This window comes from Anguilla anguilla, chromosome 12 (genome assembly GCF_013347855.1).
Source record: "Anguilla anguilla isolate fAngAng1 chromosome 12, fAngAng1.pri, whole genome shotgun sequence".
Classification (NCBI taxonomy): Eukaryota; Metazoa; Chordata; class Actinopteri; order Anguilliformes; family Anguillidae; genus Anguilla; species Anguilla anguilla.
Window position 1 is genome coordinate 2,493,496 of NC_049212.1, and position 25,626 is coordinate 2,519,121.

At 45.1% G+C, this 25,626-nt stretch overlaps 1 protein-coding gene across 1 annotated transcript in view; it reads right to left on the reverse strand.

Moving 5' to 3' along the window:
• Nucleotides 1-17,952: 17,952 nt before the first annotated feature.
• LOC118209723 (NACHT, LRR and PYD domains-containing protein 3-like) overlaps nt 17,953-25,626 on the reverse strand; it is a gene marked incomplete at its 3' end in the record, with an annotated part of 37,499 nt that continues 29,825 nt past the window's right edge. Inside the window, exons 12-16 of the mRNA XM_035385293.1 lie at nt 21,031-21,204; nt 19,657-19,818; nt 18,865-18,911; nt 18,545-18,632; nt 17,953-18,475 (exon numbers count right to left, since the gene is read on the reverse strand). Of these exons, the coding sequence (XP_035241184.1) occupies nt 17,953-18,475; nt 18,545-18,632; nt 18,865-18,911; nt 19,657-19,818; nt 21,031-21,204 (994 nt within the window). The remainder of the gene's footprint in view (nt 18,476-18,544; nt 18,633-18,864; nt 18,912-19,656; nt 19,819-21,030; nt 21,205-25,626) is intronic.

Genomic DNA, 25,626 nt, shown 5'->3' on the forward strand with positions numbered 1-25,626 from the left:
CTTGTATTTTACGAAAGACACCAAACACCAAAACATTAGACATTTTGTTTACTGAAGTATAATAATTGCAAATACAGGTATGCTGTCAAAAACAAAACAATAACACAAAATGTTTTAATACAAATAATGAACAATACTGAACCAGTTTCTGCAGTAGCACAATAAACATACACAATAAATAAATACATTATATTACAGTATTATTCAGCAAAACAAAGGAAATAAATGCAATCCTGTGATCCCGATCATGCTGTGATCTGGTCTCTCTGCTGTATTTGGCCACAGATTTTCATCCACATCCCATCTGATGCCTTCATTTCCACGGCAGTGCTGGTTGACTCTTTCTGAGTGCCTTACCCAGTCCTGGCACTGCTGGGCTGTGATGTCATCACAGGGGTCATCATTCTGCTGGGATTCACAGATAGACCTTATTCTGCTGAGTGTTGCTGTTTGTTGCAGCTCCAGCAGCACCAGAGAGACACTGCAGGGCTATCAGCCTGGAGCCACCGATCCTTAATGTCTCTTTAATCCCAGAACATCTCCTGGTGGAGAGGCAGTGACGGGACGTCTCCCTGCTGCCGCCTGCTGTTGTTTTTGGTGGAGTGGGTATTAACTCCCCCCCCCCCCACCCCCCCCCCCCCCCCCCCGGTATCTTTCCTTCTGAGCCAAATCCACCAGCCCCCCTTCTCTGCTTCCTTGGCCAGCCCTCTAGCTGGCCTCCTCAGCCTTGCTCCAGTCATGCCCGTGTTCTCCAGAAGGTGAAGCACTGACTGGCGGATGAAGCCTCAGAGTCCCAACTCCACTGGATATACTGTTGCTCTCCAACCGGCCTCCTTACACTCCTTACACTCTCACACTCCGCTGCCAGGTCGGAGTACTTCAGCCATTTCTGCTCATAGGCTGCTTCTGCCCCCTCCTGCCATGGGAGGGTGAGCTCCATAAGGAGCACCACCTTCGCCCGAGTGGACCATGTCTCCATATAAGGAGCGCCACCTTCGCCCGAGTGGAACACGTCTCCATATAAGGAGCATCACCTTCGCCCGAGTAGACCACATCTTCATATAAGGAGCACCACCTTTGCCCGAGTAGACCACGTCTCCATGTTAGGCCACAGGGACGCTGTGCTGATCTCATTCGGGAAATGGAGCTGTGGATTGAGATCTACACGCATGCTCCACCCTCTGCCTGGAACCAGGGCTCTACTCCCACATTTGTGTCCTACGGTCCCCTCCTCCTCTGCTTGCCTCACAAAGTGGGTTTGATGCTCTTTCACAGGAGAGGCGTCTGTTTGTCTGCTGTCTGCTGGTCGTCAGTATTTCCGAAAGCTTCTGCAGCAGTTGGTCATGCCACCCCTGTAACACCCCTGTGCTGGAGCCGTCTCACAGCCTGACAGAACGTGCCGGAGGCCTGCTCTGTGTCCCTGTGCTGGAGGCCTGCTCTGTGTCCCTGTGCCGGAAGCCTGCTCTGTGTCCCTGTGCTGGAGCCGTCTCACAGTCTGAAAGAATGTGCCACAGGCCTCATTTCGGGGCAGCACAGAGCGGACGGTCTCATCTGCACCAAACCATTAGTGCAGGTTCTGAGGAAAAGGCAGTGTGTCATAATTGGCCCTGATCAGGAAGCTAAACCTGGCGTGTGGTATCTTCCACCAGTCTGACCCACTGAGCGATCGGTCCTCCATACTTTCCCATGCTGTTCATCCTCCCAGACCACCTTAGCAAGCTGCTATAACCTGCTACCTCTCCTGCGCCATCCATGGTGTGATGAACTAGAATCTTCTGTGCCCCTCTGTTTCCCTGCTGGGGGGTTGTGCCCATCTGTTTCCCTGCTGGGGGGTTGGGCCCCTCTGTTTCCCTGATAGGGGGGTTGTGCCCCTCTGTTTCCCTGCTGAAGGGGTTGTGCCCCTCTGTTTCCCTGCTGGGGGGGTTGTGCCCCTCTGCTTCTCTACTCGGGGGTTGGGCCCCTCTGTTTCCCTGCTGGGGGGTTGTGCCCCTCTGTTTCCCCGCTGGGGGGTTGTACCCCTCTGTTTTCCTGCTGGGGGGTTGTGCCCCTCTGTTTCCCTGCTGGGGGGTTGTCTGTTCTCTTGTGGCTTACAGGTGCAGAAGCAGCAGTAATCAGCTTCATTACTGGATTGCTAACCCCTGACTGGGGAATATAAGACTGTTTGCTGATGGTCTCTCTCTTTTCTCTTTGCCACCTCGTAACCGGGCAGTCTGTGGCCCTGCAGTCTGTGCTATATCTGTTGTTGTTTTTCTTTTGCCCACAGCACCTGTTCACTATATTAAAACAGTTCATGGACAGGCAGCTGCCCCGCTCTGACCCCCCCTCCCTTCTCTAACTCCCCCCCCGCGCTTGTACGGTGACCCCACCAACGACTGACCCCGTGCCGTGCGAGCCGAGCCCCAGGAGAGGGACTCCCCGTCACCGCACCGCAAGCCGTTTGTCACGGTTTCTGTGCAGGGTAGATCATTTTTCTGTGCCTGCACCGGCTCAGTGGTTAGCATTCCGATTAGCCACTCGGCTAATCGTTATTTTTGGTTCCTGTGGGAGGATTGTTCCTGCTTGAACATTCCGTGCATTCCTGCAGGGTTACCTCTGATCTGTTTCACCTGTGGGTTGCTCACATCTTCCGCTGATTACCAGCCACACCTGTGGCTGGGTATTTAAAGCGTCAGTAGGCAGTGGAACGGTGCTTGAGTGTAACGTGTTTTGCTCTAGCCAGTTCCCTGTCGTATTTCTGAGCAAGGTGTAAGGAATTTAAGAACAAAGAAATTTAAAAAGAATTCTGACTTCAGTTTGTTTGTTTTTTCTTTTGAGAAAAAGGTATTAGGACGGTATATGTCCAGATTCTGAGGCTGGCGGTTTTAAGGGGTTATTGTGTCACCGTTGGGGCACAAACCTTTCTGCCCCTTACTAACTAGTTTCCCCCCTGGTTTTAGTTGGCCTCAGAACGTCTTTTGTTTGTTTTTGAAAAGACATTTTCTTTTTCTCTGCTTCGGGTCGAAGTCGTTTTTTCTTCTTTTCTTTTCCCTGTTCCTTTATTTTCTTTATATACTCCTTCTTCCTCTGTTACCCGTTTAGGGGTTTATTCATTTTTTGGGATACGTCCCTTAGGAGTATAGCACCCCCTTCTCATTTCGTCTCTCACGAGACTCAGTGGTTACTGGAGTGCCCCTTTGGTAACTTATAGATCCCCTGTTTGGTCGCGTCTGGTCTTCACACTTCCCCTCCCTCACACCGTTACACAGTGGTAAGTTACCCCGTGCCCCACACTCACTCCACACAGTGCTCGTTCTCTGACCCTCTCTCTCGGGTCTGCCCGCGCAGCACAGACCGGCCCCCACTTGGCCACCCGAGGGGGGGTCAACACACACAGGGAGAGGGAGGTCTCACACACACACACACACACGCACACAAACTGAACAAAAAAGGTGGGACGTGATTCGGCCCGAGCCAAGAAATGCCGGGCCTCCTCCGCGTCCCAAAATAAAAAACACAAAACCCAAAGAAAAACAGGCAGGGACTGCTCCTTCTCCCTGGAACCGCTGCGGCCGGACGTCGTCGTTCTCCCGGGTTACAGAATCATCCGGACGGGGGAACGGGGCCGTACTGGGGAGAGGAGAAGGCGCAGCACCAGTTACCCCACTGTGGACTGGGCAGCACAGAGCACACTCACGCTTCACGGCGTTCCTCGCTGCACGTCCCTCACTCAGCTGGGGCTCCGCCCCCGCTCGCCTCCTGCCCAGCCCGGGGCTCCGCCCCGCTCGCCTCCTGCCCAGCCCGGGGCTCCGCCCCCGCTCGCCTCCTGCCCAGCCCGGGGCTCCGCCCCGCTCGCCTCCTGCCCAGCCCGGGGCTCCGTCCCCGCTTGCCTCCTGCCCAGCCCGGGGCTTACGCTCCACTTCAGGTTGCCTTCTCCCCCTTGTGTTTTCCCCAAGCTGCCACCACCGTTCCTCTCCTCACTCGGCCGCCAACACGGTTACAGGTCCACAGTCCCGCCGCCACGCACGCGCCACTCACACCTAAAAGAAAATCCCCCCCCCGCCCCCCCCGGGATTTCTCCCAAAAGAAAATAACTAAGAAAAAGAATAACGAAAGTAAAAACCAAATCCAAAATCCTCAACAAAAACCCGGCCGCAATAACTAAAGGGAAAAAGAAAAGAAAAAGAAAATCCAAACACAAAAACAAAGAAAACAAATCCAAAAGAAACCCCAAGTTAAAAAGTTTACAGAGCCTGTTCCTTCCTGGCTGCCTGAACCCAAACTGCCGCAATCCCCGCTCTCTTATCCCCTTCCCTGCGTCCTAGAAAACAAGCGGCAGCTGTGTGAGCTCGTTACCTGGCAAAGTAGAGGAAACCAATTAGCCCTAGTCCGCATACGCACACGTGCTCCCAATTATCAATTAGGTGCTCTTACCAAGCTGATGGCTTTTCAGGCTCACCTCCTGACACGTATGGTTGTTGGAGTGACTGTGGATGTGTGAGTATGTGTGCGCATGTTCATGTGTATGTGTGTGTGCATGTGTGTGAGTGTGTGAGTATGTGTGTGTGCATGTTCATGTGTATGTGTGTGTGCATGTGTGTGAGTATGTGTGTGTGCATGTGTGTGAGTGTGTGAGTATGTGTGTGTGCATGTGTGTGAGTATGTGACATAGCTCAGGAGGTAAGACCGATTGTCTGGCAGTCGGAGGGTTGCCGGTTCAAACCCCGCCCTGGGCGTGTCGAAGTGTCCTTGAGCAAGACACCTAACCCCTAACTGCTCTGGCGAATGAGAGGCATCAATTGTAAAGCGCTTTGGATAAAAGCGCTATATAAATGCAGTCCATTTACCATTTACCATGTGTGTGCGTGTGTGTGCATGTTCATGTGTATGTGTGTGTGCATGTGTGTGAGTGTGTGTGTGAGTATTGTGTGTGCATGTGTGTGAGTGCGTGAGTATTGTGTGTACATGTTCATGTGTGTGTGCATGTGTGCGTGTGTGTGAGTGTATGAGTATGTGTGTGTGCATGTGTGTGAGTGTGTGAGTATGTGTGTGTGAGTGTGTGAGTATGTGTGTGTGCATGTGTGAGTATGTGTGTGCATGTTCATGTGTATGTGTGTGAGTGTGTGAGTATGTTCATGTGTATGTGTGTGTGCATGTGTGTGAGTGTGTGTGTGTGCATGTGTGTGAGTGTGTGTGTGCATGTGTGTGAGTATGTGTGTGTGCATGTGTGTGAGTATGTGTGTGTGCATGTGTGTGAGTATGTGTGTGTGCATGTGTGTGAGTATGTGTGTGTGCATGTGTGTGTGAGTGTGTGAGTATGTGTGTGTGCATGTGTGTGTGAGTGTGTGAGTATGTGTGTGTGCATATGTGAGTGTGTGAGTATGTGTGTGTGCATGTGTGCATGTGTGTGAGTATGTGTGTGTGCATGTGTGTGAGTATGTGTGTGTGCATGTGTGTGAGTGTTTGTGTGTGCATGTGTGTGAGTATGTGTGTGTGCATGTGTGTGTGAGTATGTGTGTGTGCATGTGTGTGTGAGTATGTGTGTGTGCATGTGTGTGTGAGTGTGTGAGTATGTGTGTGTGCATGTGTGAGTGTGTGAGTATGTGTGTGAGTATGTGTGTGTGCATGTGTGTGTGAGTGTGTGAGTATGTGTGTGTGCATGTGTGTGTGAGTGTGTGAGTATGTGTGTGTGCATGTGTGTGTGAGTGTGTGTGCATGTGTGTGAGTATGTGTGTGTGCATGTGTGTGAGTGTGTGAGTGTGTGTGCATGTGTGTGTGCATGTGTGTGTGAGTATGTGAGTGTGTGTGAGTGTGTGAGTATGTGTGTTGTGAACTCTCTCGGCCAACGGGGGGTGCGGTTGATGGAAGTCAAGAAGAACCAGATCAGTGAGTCTGAGGTAGAGGTTAACAAAAAGCACTTTAATGGTCGTAATGAGTGGGGGTGGGGGTAGGGGGAGCCAAAAACAACTAAAGAGTCTTCCCGGTCGGGGTATCGGTGCTCCACTCCAGGTATTCAAACCTCCTTCTGGAGAGAAACAAGAAACACACAGGTTAGGGGGGGAATAGGGCCTGGCCAGTCAGATCCTGGTCCGGCTCCTTGCTCCGGGCGCCGGCTGGTGATCCTCCAGTCCTCAAGGGGTGTAGGGGAGAAGGCCCCCCTCCCAAGTGAGGTAGCACTCCAATCCTTCCCCAGCTCAAGTTCTGAGTTGTTCCTGTCTTTGCCCCCTGTCACACCGTCCACTTGAATCACAGTTATTCTTTACACTTTACACTTTCCAGTTACTCACAATTATGCATCCACTTTAAGAGAGTTGGCCCACGGCCGCTTACAGTCTCAGGTTCAGGTTCAGGTTCAGGTTCAGGTTCAGGTTCAGGTTCAGGTTCAGGTTCAGGTTCAGGTTCAGGTTCAGGTTCAGGTTCAGGTGTAGAGAGTCGCCCAGCGTAGCTCAGTAGGAAGCCCCAGCAACTCTGCTATTCCTGTGTTTGTGCTGGTCTACAAAGCCTGCGTGCTCATCGGTGCAAGCAGCTTCAGGTGGGCGGCGGCAGCCAATCCGTCAAGCAGCTTCAGGTGTGCTGCAGAGTGGAAAATTCCACCTACCCTCCCTCTGCTGCAGCCCTGTCCATGGTGCTGCCCGGTGTCACCTCAGTTGGTCTGCCTGGTTCTGTCCAGGGTCCTGAATGTTTCCAGACTGTGCTTTGGCAGGTAACGCCCACTCACTTTTCCTAGCGGCCGCCGGTGTCGATGGGCTCGGCCGTCCTGGTGGTCTCGTGGGGAGCACCGATAAGGGATCGGGGCGCCACAGTGTGTGCATGTGTGTGAGTGTGTGAGTATGTGTGTGCATGTTCATGTGTGTGAGTGTGTGAGTATGTGTGTGTGTGCGTGTGCACGTGACGCCCCACATCGTGCCTAACAACGCCCCTTAGCTGTTCTAAAATCACTGTAAACCACGGCCTCTTGTGGCTTATTGCTTTAATATATAAGGAATAAACCAGGGCGGGCTGTCCCGTTATTGGAAAATAATGTAGGAGGGGGGTGGTGATGCGCCTGAGGCGAAGCAGAGGGTCTCTTAACCAGCCCCGAAGTACATTATTTTCCAATAACGGGACAGCCCGGAGGGGTTTATTCCACTTATACAACAGGTTACCAACAATGATTATATATGGTTACTTTAATATTTATTGATTTTTATCGACTTAACCGGCTGTTAGTCATGTTTACGAAGGCCATAGCAGCCATGTGACCAACGTTGCCTTTCTCCATGACGACAGTCACCTGATCTCTACCGGAGGGAAGGACATGAGCATCCTGCAGTGGTCGGTCGTCTAGTTAACTCTGCTGCACCTTCACTGGAGCCTCCTGTCCACTAGAGGGCAGGACTGCTGTGCCTAAAACTGTCTTTACCTTGCTCTCCTACTCATTGCTGTCTGAGTGTACTGTACTGTACTGTGCTGAGTAGCCACTAGATGGGGCTCTGGCAAAAAAGAAATAGCATGTCAAGAAGAATATTTAAAGCTATTTAAAGAGCTGCAGCTGCTACATGTGCCGTTTGCAGAAGTCTATAGCGATAAAGATATATAACCGAGTGGCTGTTGTATTTTAATATTTAAAGTACTTTAAATAAGTACTGAGTATCACTCAGTCCCAGTGAGGAGGTATTCCTATGATGTGTGATTTAGACACAGAGGATTACTACACTGATTGTGACACGGTCAGGTCTTGGTCATGTTTGCTGGAGGTGTGTTCTCTGAAATGACCTTGTGACCAGCGCCATGACCTGCTGCCACTTGCTGTTGACCGTCAACATGACCGCGGCCAAGAAAAGAAAGGATGTGACATCAGCCTTCACCTTCTCTCTCGTTCTCCTCTCATCTGCCATGAAATTGGTTTTGGCCCAATGTATTTGCAGGCAATAGCCACGTCTTTAGAAGGCCATGGATAACGTCAACAGGGAAACCTACACACCTGCCCTGCCCTGACTTCTGACTTGTTTATTTGGAAATTTTCCAAAGGCGAGGCACAGTGGGAACATGTGATTAGCAAGATTTTAGGGGTTGGACCCAATCAACAGCTTGATCCACCTGCCTGTCAAAAAACAAATTAAATATTGCTTCTGCATAACACATGCAGCTTGCATTTAATGATTCTGGTAAAGATTTGATTTGCATTTTGGGGTCTGTTGATCTCCCAAACCCCCCCCCCCCCCCCCCCCCCTTCCCCAACCACATGGTCTGCAATCACAATATGAACCCCCATCCCCCACAAACTGCAATCCTTCTAAAATCTTTTTAAAAAAATAGATATCATCTTTTAACTTATAAGGGTCTCCTGGATGCCTTTGAGCCTGGGTGGGGGAGTGTGTGTGTGGGGGGGGTGGTCTCTGGATCAGTAAAGGTTGATAACCCCCATGTTAAAGGATGCGGAGTACTCATTTTCTTCAGTTCTGTCTGTATTTCAGTAAATATGTCATATTTATCCCCCCAACCCCCTCCAACCCCCTACAGCTTCTTCAGGAAATTACTTGTGCCTGAGATGAGGGGCAGCCCTTTGGCAGAAAAGGTAGCTGTTAAAATGTTATTCTCGTAGTAAATTAATTTTTATAAATTTAGACTGATAATTTCCCAAATGCTGTATATAAATAGGATGTACATAGCCATCTTGTTTTTATATTAGTCACTCCCATCCTGTACAGATATATAGCACTGCATGGTGCAGGATTGTTTTTTTTTTGCAGAAACACTCAGACGTGGAGAGGAAGGGTTTATTGAACCAATCAGAACCTGAGGATGGTCAGGGTTTATTGAACCAATCAGAACCTGCGGATGGTCAGTTGCCTGAACTGAGGAAGCCATCCCATCACTTTGAGATAACGTTATGGCCTCAGGGAGCCTGAGTCTCAACTTTACGTCTCATTCTGTAGAGAGCTTCTCCTTCACCAGTGTCATTACACCAGGGGTTCATTCCAATCGCTTATTTTATCCATCCTCATCTCGATCCTCGCGTAACCTGGAAATCAATCAATCCGCCATCTTTAAGGACGTTCCAATCCGTTTAATGCTCCTTGGAGGAGCGAGGAGGCTCCTGGAGGATGCTTCAGTGAGGATACATCTTTTTTGGAGCGTGTGACGTATAAATGATCTACCTGTGGTCCACCTCTCCACATTTGCCGACTGTAAATGGCCTGGCTTCAAACTGATGCTAAGCAAGGACGTTCCATTTGCCTAACACATGCTGCCTCGATTCCTCCCTCCTCGTATCTCATCCTTGCATCTTTTCTTCACGTCCTTCGTTCAGTGGCGCTAAGAAGAGAGGAAAGGACACTAGGAAGAGTTTCAAGGAGTGAAAATAAGTGATTGGAATGAACCCATGGACACTGGTTTTCTACTCGATCAATGAGGAAATACTGCCCCCTACAGCCCCACCAACGCTACTACTCCCCCACACTGGTGGCATGTTTAAACAAAAAAAAACCCTAAAAAAAAGCAGGAAAAGGGAAAAGGAAAAAAAAAACTCTGCTGGGTCCAGCTCTGGCTGGTTCCTTCTGTCACGTTTTGGGGGTGAGGACCAGGTGCGGAGTGAAAAACACAGGAAACTCAAAAGGAAAGTTTAAACAAAAACCTTTACTTCAAAAATAAAAAACAAAAGGCCACACAGGGCAACTCTCTAAAACACAAAAATCTTCAGAAATGGAAAAAGCAAAACTTCTCAAAATCCAAATGAACACAGAGCAGAACACAGGCGAGGCAGAACTCAGGAGACACAACAGCAGAACATACACAGGCGGAAAACACAGAGGCAGAAACACAAGCAGGCGGAACACAAGCAGAACACACAAGAACACAAGCAGGCAGATACATACACAAGAACACAAGGAACCAGAACCCGAGTCTTCTTCTTCTTCTTCTTTTCTCTGGTTTTAATGGCGGTTGGCAAACCTAAATTGGTGCATTACCGCCTCCTACTGTGTACATTGGCATCTGATTTAGTTCTCAAAAAAAAATTAAATAAAACAATAGCCCCACCCTCCCATACCTGAACCACGATTTTTCACTATTTCGCTATATAGTTTGACTCCCTCCAAACCATTCGCCAAAATTCCCTGTATTTCGTCCCCCTTCACATCCGTTATACCCAAAATCTCTTTCGCTGCATTCACCACCATCCTGATTCTCTCTGATTTTGTGTCTATCTCGCTTGCACAGTTAATCACCCTCGCAATAAATGCCAGAAACCTTCTTCTATTCAAATGCATGATTTCTTTGTCACATCTCCCTTGATCTTTTCCCTCTATTCCAGTTCTATTCTGCTCCTTCCTCTCAGTTCCCGCTTCTGCCCTCACTCTCTTCGTTGCTTCTGCATGTTATTTTATTCTGCACTCGTGTTCTTTCCACCTCACTTTCCCTCTTCCTTCTTTCACACTGCTTTTCTCCCGCTTCATGATTTCCCCCACAGTGAAAGCATATTGCCTGTTCTTTAGACACCGTACAATCATCATCAGAACACCCCACACCTTCTACACCTGTGATCCTTTTTCCTACACACTACTGCCAGGTGTCCATAATCCTGACACCAATAGCACCTCAGTGGAACCCTCTCATATTCCCTCACCCTGTAACAAACATAATCTAAATAGACTCTTTCTGGTAATTCTCCCTCAAATTCTAAAAGTATTGATCCATGTTCTTGTTCTTTTCCCTCCAGATAGCTTTTCATCCGCTTTGCCCCTAAAACTCCTTCTACCTCCAAAAAACAATCGGCGTCTACCGACAAGTAGCGCTCTTTCTCTCATTAAAAAACAAACTACTTTTGTCGATTCAAGTCTTTTTATTTTAAGAACCTTGTCCCTCAGTCTTTTCGACTGACACTACATGACTACAATTCCCCCCCTGGTTACCCTCACTGCTCTTACTTCCCCAATCTCCTTCTTTATGAGTTTCCCTATTTTATGGGCATCATTAAAAACGCAATTTGGGCTGAAGCCCAATGCTTGACAGTGAGGTTTGACTCTGGGTCTGGATTTACCCACATTAGTGTTTATTTGTGGCTTCCAAGAGAGAAATAAGAGCACTGATGTGTAATGTGTAATCCTGAAATCACACACGGTAAAACAATCTGTGTGACGATAAAAAAAAGCCGGGTTCGAGTGCCGGGTTCGCGTCCTCTCTGCATGGAGCTAGCATGTTCCTGTGTTTGTGCTGGTTTCCTCTGTGTCCATATAGTCCTAATTAAGACCAAATTACGCAATTCTGTCTACAGATTCAAAGCCAACACTGAATTTATAATTTTACACAACATAAAAGGTCCCTTCAGAATAAGAAACATCAGTGTCCATGTTCTTGCTCACAAGTGAAAACATGCAACCATTTATGATGTCTGCAACAACAGCAATTTGATGATACTCGTAGTGCAACAGTAATGCCCAAAAAGCCATACTTCATGCTGACCAGAGAAAGCTTGTGTAATCCATTTATTGAAGTTATTATTGAAGTTATTACAAGGCTATCTCTCCGAACTCTGCAAAATCATTAGTACTGCTTAATTTACTTGTCATGCAGATTCTATTATGTTTGCCGCAGCCCAAACATGAGATTACAGTTCAAACTAATGAGTGCAACAAGTGCCCATGAAACAAATAGCTCAGCGTAAAACTGAACTTTCACTACCATCTAGTGGCTGTTTAGAGGAACTACAATATTATTTTTCCAACAGTCTTTTCTACAACTCCACAGGTGTTCTCATGTCCTAATAAATTGCTGTAGATGTGACTGTAAACTAAAATATTTTGCAAATAATTAAATGTTTGATTGAACAAAAAAACAGTTTTCATGCCTATATGAGTGCACATAGTGAATCACTGCCCATACTTTCACTGCTCTGCCTCAGTTCCTGTAGATTCAGTGGGAAACCTGCAGTGATTAATGCACTTCAGACTGTGTTCTGCAATGTATAGCTGCTTGGCAGCTTAATGTAGTGAAGGGAAGTGTATGTTTCTGTATTTCTGTATGCACTCCTGGCCACTTCTGCCTAGGCCTGTGGCCTTGTCCCAGTCTCCACATTCCCAGTTACCGTGGCGATGAGGGAGAAGAGCAATGAAGAGCTACGGGGAGGATGGAATGCAGCTCAGGGCCGTCCCGAGTGCACTCCTGAGAGGACCCGAAAAGCTCTGGCACCCGTCATGGGGATATACCACCCCTGTCCCAGGCACTATACTGTGCTGTTGTGTTGTGTGCTGAGAGGCCCATTTACTGATGTAACATCTGTGTGTGACCACAGACACAGCCTCTATGCTTGTGAGATGTGACCTTATGATGTGCGATGCTTAGAAACTACTATCAAGACTGAGACAACTTAGTGAATCTTTGGAGAATGTCTCTGCATGCTGTGTATTGAGTGTTTCCCTTGTGCATATTGTACTAAATTCTGTTACAGTGGGAAAATGTCATCTGACCTGACGATTTCCTGTCATGTGCCTGCTTTGAATGGGTCCTATCAATGAACATAGTATTTGGCATTCTGTATGGTAGTCTGTATTTCTTATGGATGCTGGTAAGGTGTAATTTTATTGAAAGTAGGCTTGGGGCTGCTGGATGGCTCATTCGGTTAAGGCACCATGCTGAGGTGCATGGATGAGCCTCACGGCCTTGGGTCGAATCCAGACCGTGCCAGTGTCAACTGTGGCCGGTAGCTCCACAGGGAGATGCACGATTGGTGCCTGTGTTGCCTAGGGTACGGGAGGGTTCAGCCAGACAGGGATCTGCATTACATTGCTCTATAGCGACCCCCCTTGGGCACTCGTATGACTGCATGTCAGAGCTGCTTATGAAAGGTCTTCCTTTCTGTTCTTTTCTGTTCTATTCCATTCAAACAGCTTTTCTGTTCTATTCCATTACTAATTATACATGCTCAAAAGCAGAAATGTAGTAAATGTTAATTTTTCTCATCCAAGCAGATGCAGAGTATTAATGTGTAGGCTTGTTATTACACCAAAAGTGTGATTTTTATTTTTATTTATTTTAAAGCAAAGAATGAAGATTAAACATAATGTTTTTTAATTAATTCATTCATTTAGTTTTATTTATTTATTCGCACAAAGTAAGTGATAAAACAAAAGTATATAACAACAAACATAGCAGGGATTGTGCACAAGAGGCAAGAAACCCCAAGGGGCTTATAGTAAAAACCTCCCCTCTAGGATTTACAATTTATCCTAATACTATGGATTTTATATTTTTTCATAATGAGATAAAAAAAGAAAGAGAAAAAAAAACAAATTCATAGCAATAGGAATATTAATTTAAAAAAAACATGGCATGTTCTGGCTCCATCACATGCGTGGTTGATGTAATTAAAACAGGGAAACATTTACTCAGACAAGCTCGCTCCTGTTAATGAAAGTGCTGGCATATGGCATTAGAAAACTTCAGAGAATTCCTCTGCAAGCTGTGGCATGTGTACCTCTCTGGTGCTCCTTGTAACAAAACCTGTAACTGTGGAAAACAGTTGTCTGACCTGGTATGGTCCTGTCTACCTCATGTACCTGCTTCAAATTTGTTCCATGTTCAAATAATTCCCTGCCAAACCAGACATTTATATTCTGCAACAGTGAGATTTAAACGAAACAGCCTGTGCCTTAAAGTACTGCATTCTTTAATTTGTTCAACTGTCATTTGCACACCTCAACAGTTGTTCTCATGTTTTAAGCATTGCTGGATATATTGCTATAAACTGCTGTGTTTCACAAATGATCCAGATGATGTCTTATCAATGAAGAACAGTTTGTATATTGCTGGGATTATACATAGTCTATCATTGCCCTTTCATTGATTAATGTTACATTTTGACCACATACCTCTAAAGAATAGTACCATCAAAAATCATGTTAAAAAGCCAGCATGATCACTCTGACATCACTTGCAATAGATTTTTTGGAGAAAATAGTGCTGTCATTTATACTCAGTGATACCAAAAACAAGATGGACCCACTGCTCTTTGCACACAAGGCTAGGCACGGCATTGATGATTCTTTACTTTTTCTCTTTTGTTTACATTGTAATTTACTTTCAGTTCAGTGAACTCTTGAGAATCTGTCAACTTCTGCCTTGAAACTCAACCTCTGGAACACTTGCAGCATTGTCACATGGCCACCAGGTGGCAGAATGCATCTGCTTTGTGTTTACAGTATTCCTACAAACTCACAGATCTGATAGTTGTCAAAAAATGCTGATACTTTTGCCCATTTCCAGCTCCTGCCACAATATATAATGATTTTATTAAATTCCATTTAGCATGAGGATGGAGGGGCAATTTCAAAGAAATGCACTGGTCGATGCACTGACGATGCTTATTGTTGTTGTATACAGAGCACACACAGCACACTGATGCACACTGCCTCAGAGTACATTAACACACAGCCTGCCAGGCCCCAGCCCCACACACACACACACACACATATACACACATACACACACACACAGATTCGAATACCACACCTCTACAGCTGTTCTGCTATGTTTCACAAATGATCCAGACAATGTTTTAACAAGGCCAAATTACTTGAAAGAATATAGGAAACATTGGGCAGCATTGCTGTGGAATACAGGCATGTTTAATTTGTGTGAGTTAAGATAGCCAATATTGCTTCATGTAACTTGGCACAATTTTAATATTAATACTTTTAATGGCAGGCGTAGATTTGAAGTAGACTTATAGATCGTGCTTTGTATGTGTGAGTAACTTGACATTTTTGCACATTGAAAATGTGTTTTTCATCAGATGTAATTACAGTATTACATTTTGCAGTATATTATTGACTAATCAATGTTCAGTCCAAAAACTCTTATTAGAGGCCACTGTTGACCTTTTAAAGTTTGGCTGTACAATCCTTCCAGCTTCTCTCATCGTTAGGCCTGGATTTATAACATGGTCAATCACAGTGGCTCTAAATTCATTTGATCAAGGTCTAAATTCGTCCATCAATACCAACTGCATTGGGCTGCTCCATGTTGTCAGAAAGTGCTGTAAATCAGCCTTTTATGTAGTGCTGAAGCGATTACCAATAGTGCTGCAATGAAACTCACCTGGGCAATGTGGTTGGAAGTGATGAGACAGGATTGCAAACATGTTGACTTTATTTCACAATCTGCATGTCTAGCAATAACAATTTGGACTTCTTAATATGAAGTGACAGTACTGTGAAAACTGAGTGTGCAATTTAGAATTTTGCACTTTGTATGTAGGTACAGCAATTTGTGTTTTGCACATTGAGTCAAAGCAATCATATCATACTGTAATGCATTTGTAATATGTGACTGCAGTTACTAGAAATGCATCTGAAAAAATGAAAAAAACTGTAGGGTCTCAGGAACATCTCAGAGACTGGATGTCATGCAAACTACACTTCTGCCTTGATTTTCACTTTGTGGTCTAATCCATTCAACTGTTGTGCAGCAGATACAGGTTAAAACCTGCAGGAAAACCATTTCTTTGAGAGGTAATATAAACACACCTGCTCAATAGACAAGTAGTTTTCTAAATGTATTGAATTGTGGTTACACTACAGTAACAGAAGCAACCATTCATCAGACACTACACAACTTTTCTTATAATGGGTTTTATTTCTACTACTGTAGATGTCATTGCTTCAACTGTGCAGATTTTAACCCCATGCTGATCTGCTCATATTGAGCCCAAACATAATCCCATACAGAATATGAAATAAATACTACTGTCACAGCAGTTAAATACATCACACAATAATAAATCATAACACCAACACATTTGATGTTTATTATAATTCAGGTTTAATCATTGAAGATTATTGAAGATTATTGAAAATACAGAAAATAAAAGCAACAGACCCAATAAATAAGGAAACTCAACCCATCATTGTTTACAGTAATGAAAGGAAATAAGTACACTGCAGTGACCATTCTGCCTTCTCCCTATCAGCTGCATTTGCCCACATAAATTTGCACATTGGAACTCTTATGAAAATGAATGAAAGCACCTATAAAAACTAGTAAGTGGAGGAGTGCCACTGGCTTCTCTTATACAAAGATGTAGATACAGGAGAGAGTTATTACTTAAAAAACATTTTACCCTGCCACATTTTGCCATTATTACACTCAGTGTTATATTAATGTTTTAATAATCAAAAGTACATTAACACACCTTTAACATTTGAAATAACCTGAACATGCTGAAAGATCATACTCTTATGTACACGGTTTAAGCTGTACTGAGGTTAATATTGGGTACAGCTGAAATTGCACTGGTAAGGCATTGGTCAAGGAAGGTTACAAGTGTGTTGGCGTGTGTGTCTGTGATTGGGTGAGAGTGGGTTTGTGTGTGTGTATTTGTGAATGTTTGTGCATGCGTGCGTATGTTTGTGGGAGTGACTGTGGATGTGAGTATGTGTGTGCATATGTGTGAGTGCGTGAGTATGTGTGTGTGTGTGTGTGTGTGTGTGCCTGGGTAGCGTGTGTGAATGGGTAAGAGAAAGTGTGTGTGTGCGTGTGCACACATATATGTGTGTATGTCTGTGTGTGTGTACATGTGTGTGAGTGCATGAGTATGTGTGTGTGTGCACACGGGTGCGTGTGTGTATGGGTAAGAGAATGTGTTTGTGTGTGTTTATACATTTGTGTGTGTGTGTGTGTGTGTGTGTGTGAGTGTGCGTCCGTTTGAGAGAATTACTGTGGATGTGAGAGTGTGTGTGCGATTGAGAATGGGTGTATGTATGTGTATGTGTGTGTGCGTGAGAGTGCCTTTGTGAATGTGTGTTTGTGTGTTTATACGTGTGTGTGTGTGTGTATGGGTATGAGAATGTTTGTGTAGACATGTGTATAATGTGTGTGCATGCATGTATGTGTGTCTGTGTGAGTGCGTATGCGTGTGCGCGTGTGTGTGTATGGGCAAGAGAATGTGTGTGTGTTTATACATGTGTGTGCATGCGTATGGGAATGAGAATGTGTGTGTGTGTGTGTGTGTTGACACGTGTTTGTGTCTCTGCATGCATGTATGTGTGTGTGTGTGCGTGCATTTGTGTGAATGTGTGTGTGACTGTGGATGTGAGTGTGTGAGAGAGAGAGGGTGTGTGTGAGTGACTGAATATGAGAGAGAGAGAGAGAGAGAGAGGGTGTGTGTGTGAGTGACTGAGTATGAGAGAGAGAGTGTGTGTGTGTGTGTGCATACGGTAATGAGCGTGTGTACATATGCATGCATGTGTGTGTGTGCGCGTGAGAGTGCACTGGTGAATGAGTGTGTTTGTGTGTGCGAGAGATTGTGTTTCCATGTGTGTAGGTGTGTGTGTGCATGTGTGTGATTGGGCGTGAGAGAGTGTGTATGTGTGTGTAAGTTTGTGAGTGTGTGTGTATGAGTGTGTGCATGTGTGGGTGTGTGAGTGCGTATGCATGAGCGTACACCAGTGCGTGTATTTGTGAGTGTGTGTGAGAGTATGTGTGTTTGTGCTGGAGTGTTAGTGAGAGAGTGTGTGTGTGTGCGTGTGTCTCTACTTTAGTGAGCAAAATCCAGCACAGACAGGTGTGTGTTGAGTGAAGTGTGTGTGTGTGTGTGTGTGTGTGGATATGTGTATCTGAGTGTGTGTGTGTGTGATTGAGTGTGTGTGTGTGTGTATGTGTATATGAGTGTGTGTGGTGTGTGTGTGTGACTGGGTATATGAGTGAGGTGTGTGTGTGTAGGTGTGGGTGTGTCTATGTGTATCTGAGTGTGCGTGTGTGTGTGTGTGTGTGTGTGTGTGTGTATGTGAGTGGATATATGTGTGGTGTGTGTGTGTGTGTGTGATTGAGCGTGTGTGTGTATGTGTATCTGAGTGTGCGTGTGTATGTGTATATGAGTGTGTGTGGTGTGCGTGTGTGAGTGGATATGAGTGGTGTGTGTGTGTGTGTGTGTGTGTGTGTGTGTGTGTGCATGCGAGTGTGTGCGCGCAAATGCGTGTGTGTGTGTCGCTACTCCAGTTGGCAGAGGGACACTGAGGAGGAGTTACACACTCTAAATCCAGCACAGAGGGGTGTGTGTTGAGTGAAGTGTGTGTGGACTCTGTGCAGGAGGGTCAGTGTGTCAGAGTCAGAGACGCTGTAGAAGGACAGAGTGCCGGCCAGACGGTCCACACACACTCCTACCCTGTACACACACACTCCTCTCCCATCATCATCATCACACACTCCTGCTCTGCGGTAGGGGGAGGTGAGGGCAGGTATGTGTGTTCGGTTCTCATTGTGCCAGACAGAGTAACTGAGTTTATCAGAGTCACCGTGCTTAGTGCAGCTCATTCCCCAGGAGATTTTATTGAATCCAAACCTACAGTCAGAACTCACTCCTCTCCTGCTGATTCCTTTATATGTCGCTGCTATACAAACCCCTCCCCACCTCTCAGACACACTGCACTCAGCCTCCCAGTAACAGCGCTCACACACACTCTCTCTGCACACAACCTGGGGCTCGAACGCAAATCTCTCTGGATGATCAGGATATGGTTGCTCTCTCCCCGGTGTGTGTTTCACCCTCCTGTCCCACTCAGACAGAGACAGGTATCTGTTCGCTGTGTTTGGATCCAGTGTGTTTGTCACCCTCCTGTTCCCCTCAGACAGAGACAGCTCTCTGTTCGCTGTGTTTGGATCCAGTGTGAGCTGACAGCCGTCTGCACACCAGAGACATTAATGAGATTAATTATCATTATTAATATTCACCTCATTATGTGTGTGAGAGAGAAAGGGCTGTCATAGTACCTCTGTGTGTGTGTTTGTGTACGTGTGTGTTTCTGATTGTGTGTTTATGTGTGTAAGAGAGAAGTCTCTCTCACACACACACACACACACACACACAGCAGAGTGTGTATCTATGGAAAGTGTTCTGTGTCGATACACACTCACATTTCCTGGGCCCTGGTTTGATCCTGTTCTCTCCTTCATGGTCCACACTGTAAGAACAGCAGAACAGAATTTAGAATTTTAACAATCCTTTATTTCCACTCTCAACACACCAATAGCATCACATAAATAAAAACAAAGACACAATGAAACACAAAACCACGATCATATGAAAAACACACAAATCTGTCACAAAGGAAACTTATTCCATTCCCTCACCCTATTCCATGTGCAAAAATAGCTCCCACCCCTCCACTGAACATTAAACACCCTTATAACACACACACTCTGAAACACACTCAGGCTCTCCATTGCTTTGTAATACTGAAACTCCACCATCACTGTGTCCCTGACCAAACCCCTAACTACAACAACCACATCTTGTCTGTCCCCTCCACCAATCATATTTTTCCCAATTGTAGAAACAGCTATTCTCGCCTCAAAATTAAATTAATGAGCTGGCACTTATCTGTCTTTGTGTTTATTGGAAATCAAGGATAAAAATATCACTTGTAAATGTTTCCCCTAGTAACCAAAATAAACTTCCCAAAAAAGAAAAGAGAGGCTGAAGTCTGGCACACCCCGAAAAACAATGATTAACAGTTTCTCTCTCCATGCAGAATGGACAATGGTGGGATCCTGCCGGGTTCATCACAGAAATAAAACTATTTACTGCAGTGATCCCGCGCAGCACCCTCCACTGTAGATCCCCCCCCAACCCCTTCTGCGTGTGTGTGTATGCGTGCATGTGTGTGTGTGTGTGTGAGGTGCATTGTGGAAACTCTCTGTACTTACAGCAGTGTGAGTGTGTCCAGTTTAGCAGCAGACAGCGCTCTCACTCCTGAGTCTCCTGGGTGATTGTATCTCAGGTCCAGCTCTCTCAGGTGTGAGGGGTTTGAACACAGAGCTGAAGCCAGAGAATCACAGCCTCTCTGTGTGACTCTACAGCCTGACAGCCTGCAGAGAGAAGGACACACACACCTTACACACATTAATATAAACTAACAGGGCTGTGTGTGTCAAACACATATCAGTGTGTTACACACCTTACACACATTAATATAAACTAACAGGGCTGTGTGTGTCAAACACATAGCAGTGCATTACACACCTTAAACACATTAATATGAACTAACAGGGCTGTGTGTGTCAAACACATAGCGGTGTGTAAATATAAAATAAAATGGATGGGTAATGAGTCAATATTGAATGCATTTGAGTCTACACCCCACTAGTCTGACTCACAGGACCCAGACTGCGGGTATAAGCCCGCCATTGGCCGACTATTTCAATCAGAATTCACCTCCCCTTCCGCTATCTGCGTGTTACCGTTTTCAAAGTCCCCGTCGCTACGTGAAATAACAACAACTTCCAAGCTAGCAACCTGCACGCTGAAAATGGCAAGTTATGACGAAGATTGGGATCGTGCAATAAGGCAGGCCTGCTTGGTTCTTTCGGTGAGTGGTTGTAAATACAAAGAATATGTTTAGAACATTTGCTGTCTGACAGGGACGTTCTTGCATGTTTGCCCACCGGTTATGGAAAAAGTTTCATATACCAAGCATAGCCTATCGACTGCAGTGAGCTAGCGAGGGTAAACACACAGACATGGCCTGAAAATGCCATGGTTTTGGTAGTGTCCCCCTTGGTCGTGATAATGGAGGACCAGGTGAAAACCCTGCAGTCAAGGGGGGTAGCTGCAGCGTACGCCGGGCAAGATCCAGACACGGATGAGAAAATAGCTGCTGGCCAGGACTCCATTACGACACTATTTTGCAAGGGCACCCTCACTGCATCCTGGGCTTAGCGCCGCCCAAGACGATTGTGATTGGTTTAAATAAATACAAACAAGCCAGAGTGTTTTTTTCCTCTATACCGGAATGATAATGGGTTGAGCCAGACCTTTCTCCAGCGCTGGCACAGCGCTGAAACAAAGTGAGGAGATGGGTCTGGCTATGCGAGACTAACACCCCACTACAGTTCAGGAAACAGGACTAATTCATTTTATTCATTCATGTGTATAGAGTCTTATTCTTCCAAGAGGAAGAACAGGAACATGCTGTTTCAGTTCTGTAGAGTGTCTGTTTTCACATTAGAAACATTGAGATCAGTGTAGTATTTAGTCACATTGTAGCCCTTATTTATTGAAGGGTGTGTGTTTGTACTCACCCCAGTCTCTGCAGTTTACAGTGTGGGTCCTCCAGTCCAGCAGAGAGCGCTGTCACTCCTGAATCCTGCAGCTCGTTGTCTCTGAGCTCCAGATCTCTCAGCTCTGAGTGAGGAGAACGCAGGACTGAGGCCAGAACATCACAGCAGCCCTCTGTGAGACTACACCATCCCAGCCTGTGGAGAGACCACACACACACAAACACACGCACACACACACACGTACACACACACACACACACACACGCACACGTACACACACACACACACACAAATTCACAGCTGTGACACTGTGTTCCTTGGCAGTTGATATATATGCACCTACTCATTCCTGAGATGTACACAAAAAAACAGAGAGGGGGTGTGTAAATTAAGTTCATTAAGTATTCTGATTAATTCACAAAAGTCTAAGGCAATTACTGGGCTCTATTCACCAATAAATATGATAAATATGATGAAACCACAAGTCTACTGCAAGGGATTCATTGCCAAACCCTTTTCATATGATGAACTTATCTGACTTGCAAACATTCATCTAATCTGCAAACACAAGAAACAGCATTTTTGTGGTGCACTTTACCTCACCTGACATGTTCTTTGGTCCATGAACATCTGTACGTTTTAAAAACATTCAATATTCATAACTATGAATAGATAAATATAATTACTAATGTACACGTGAACCTCATTAGCTGAATACACTACTGTTATCATAGTATTTTCTTCCTAATCTTGTAACCATCAAGTTATCAAACAATTTATGGTCAACTAATACAGCGTTTTTGGCACTAATTGTAAAAGTTTCACAAAGGTAAAATGAAACCTCATTCAATTCGCTTGTTAAGCTGTGACGTATGGACCTTCCGATAATACTGTTTCCAGGTCCAAGCCTCGACTGCAGTTGTTCTCAACTCAGGCCAGAAAGGGCCGGTGTGGGTGCAGGCTTTTGTTCCAACCAAGCAGTTACACACCTGATTCTACTAACCAACCGTTGGAGTCTTTACTAAGGACCTTGATTAGTAGAATCAGGTGTGTAACTGCTTGGTTGAAACAAAAGCCTGCACCCACACCGGCCCTTTCTGGCCCGAGTTGAGAACCACTGCTCTACTGCGGAGGATCTCGTCTTTTCAACATGTCGCAGTGCTGTGTCCCTTGCTGTTTGAATAGATCTGAGTCCAAAAAAAACAATTCAATTGTCATTCTACTGCTTTCCTTGTGATGAGAAAGAGAAGAGGAAATGGCTGCAGTTGATAATTAAGTTCTTAAACGAATGAAGAAAAACAAAGTCTGGCACCAGTGGGTGCTAACGTTAGCTAGCTGTTTACATCCTACCTGTCCTTATCAGTTCTCATTATTAGTGCACAACCTGTCTACATTACAGTTTATCATTACTGTACACCTGCTACCATATATTCTTACCACTGTATTATATGTAAGGAATAAACCGGGACGGGCTGTCCCGTTATTGGAAAATAATGGTAGTTTTACTATTTGTACCTTTGTTGGGCAAAAACTGGTGGTTAATTCTATGAAACCAACGATTCTAACAAGAAAAAATAGTTCCTTCTTGTTTTATACCATACAATTAGCACTATGCGAAACCATAACTCAATCAAATTAATCTCCCTAGCTCTGTCTTGCTTTTTAAATGGTGTGGTCGCGCAGTGTAGACATAACGTCTTTCTAAGACCCTCTGAAACGGGTTTTGAATGCCAGTTAGCTTTATGATAGGTTCGCCGTTACTTGTCACCTACCCAATATTAAAATTCTTGGTTTTAGGTCAGAATGGTCTCAGCATGCTTGTTATGCCGGTTAACTAGCTAGCTAACTATTTCATTGTATTCAAAACAGCGGTTAATATAAACACAATCCTTTACAAAGATATGGATGAAAATGCGTCCTGTAGCCATGATTTAAATACGGAACGCCTATCTACTGTCAAAATAAGGGAGGATTCCGTATTTTTCCGGATTGTTTACATTCCTAAATGAAGCCAGTAACTAGGGCCGTGATTCAACGTTGATATCAATTGTGAAATTGGACACTGAAAAGGGGAGGGGTTGTAACAACAATTGAAAACCGAAAGAATAATGTTGCTGTTTTAACTGCTTTAGAATGCCGGATTTTGTAGCGCATTGATTTCATCGGAGTTGAAAGAATTTAGACCCTTTTTAACCCTCAATGGTGCCTCACTAAAGTAGTGACCGTGAAAAGGTACACAGGTTCGGGATCTGAAGGAGCATTTGGACCTTTTCACAGTCTCTGGTTTGGACCTGGAAATGGTCAATACGTTACGAGTGACGTCAGACTTAAAAAGCGGATACAAAATTGCGAATTCTAATTTAGTGTGACGGTAACCCTGACGACACGATTTAAAATGTGGCCGTTAGGAGGGTCGGTTGGTTACCATAGCGATGACAGCTCGCTCTGAGCCATTTTCTGTTACCTCAGCTAGTTATTCTTTGAAAATAAATATAGAACTACAGTTACATAAAACAATTATATGATAATAACTATTAACACTTTGCAAATATCATTCTACCTTTTCAGACCGTTCGCTTATGTTTGTCAACGTTCGCGTCGAACACAAAGCTAATGGAAAAAAGCTTGAAATAGTTTGCAAACGTTCGCTGAACTTGAACGCACCTTTGGCAAATATCATTCTTTTATCATTTTCTTCAAACAACATGACCCTCAAGTTGACAATTGTTGCAGTTGTAAATTTCGCTTTGGCTTTGACTCACAGGCAGGCGCTAGCTAGCTAGCAGACCAACCTACCTACCCAACGTTACTTCATGAACCAACCTAGCTAGTGGAGCCAGTGAAGAACTAAGCAGCGTACTATCACAGACAACTTCAATATATACACCAGTATATAAAATAACACAAAGGTTTTTATCTAAGCAGTCATGATATCATTGGTCAGACCTGCGATATTGTACCTGAAGCTGTGCCGGACCCGTGTACGAGCTGTGCTACTCTACAGTTCATCTGGCACGATCTACCAGCAATGCAACTACGGCATGATCGTTTTCGACTGGAATTGTACTGCAGCGCCATCTAGTGGCTGTATGAGAACACCACAACTGATTATTGCCACTAACTTTTACTGCAGGTAGAAACTTAATTTTTAAAAACGTGGCATCTTTTGAAAATTCCACACATTGCACCTATTTTCTGCATGTCCTTGCCCTATAACCCATCCATTCGTTTTATTCTCACGCGCTTTTGCGAATATAAAAGGCTAATTATCGCGCTGCATTTAATTATTATTGTTATTAATGATAACAATAATGATAATAAAAGCCTGATGTATTAAGTCATTTTTTTTCTTTTAAAACCCCGTACAAAATGTTTGGTAGACCTTGTGGAGTAATATAAACTGCACAAAAATTTGATAAGTGGGGGTATTTTTTATTAAATTAAGCCCCCACTTTTTAGCTTTTATTAAACGTTTGTCACTTGCATTGTCCCAATTAAGCTGGTTAAATATGAAATCTGTAAAACAGGACATTTCTCCACATTTGTTTTTTGGTTTGTTTTTTTTTATTGTTTTCTTTCTGTGGTTTCTGTGGTTACACATGACCCATGTTGCTTTATGCTTGCTCCTGTGGGGGTTTAGGCCAGGGTTGTCTGTGAAGCGTATTGTGACAATTGCTGTGAAATACGCTATACAAATAAAATTTGATTGTCTGATTGATGTTCTAGGAATTCTGAACACAAGCGCTGATCTGCTGTCAAGGGGAAACCCACTGAATGGGGAATGGTGTCTCAATCCCCAGACTCTGGAAATGTTACTGCAGTGATTATCCCTCTCCTTTATGTACAGCCATGCACACTCCTGCTACGCATGGACCTCCTGTCTCAGGTGAACAGGGAAATACACCACCCCTGCCCCGAGCGAGTAGCTCTATGAGCTTGGCCCGTGAGAGGCATAACCTCAACACATTAAGGCTTCCCCCTCACATGGCTGCAACCATCCAGAGCACGAGAGCGCCCTCTACCAGGCCACTTCATGACAATAAGTGTCAGGTGTTAGAAAGATGGTGAGCCTCTTGTCAGTCAGTGCCTTACCAGTGCTCTGTTACAAATAAAGAGTAATCCTTTACTATCATTAAGGTCGACCTGGCAGCTCTCACTGTTTGGCATGTTGGGTTCAGAGACTATGCAGTGGGGCAGCACCCCCTCATTCACAGGTTCATGAAGGGGGCTTACTATTCTCTGCCTGTTGCTAAAAAGCTCATTTCCCCTTGGGATTTATCACTGGAGCTGGAGGCTCTCTCTTTAAGGCCGTTTGAGTCTATAAATGAGACAGATTTAAAATTGCTGTCTCTCCAGACAGCGTTGCTGCTCGCACTAGCCTCAGCTAAGTGAGTCAGTGACCTCCACGTGCTCTCAGTGCATCTCTTATGCACAATATTCTCCCCTAATATGGATTGGGTTTTTCTTAAGCTCAATCCAGCCTTTATGCCTAAAAGCGTCCCTGCTTTCACATGTGAGATGTTGGAGCTTGCTGCTTTTCACCCACCATCTTTCTCCTCTGAAGAGGAGCATAGGCTGCATATGCTGTGTCCTGTGTGTGTTCTCCACACGTATATG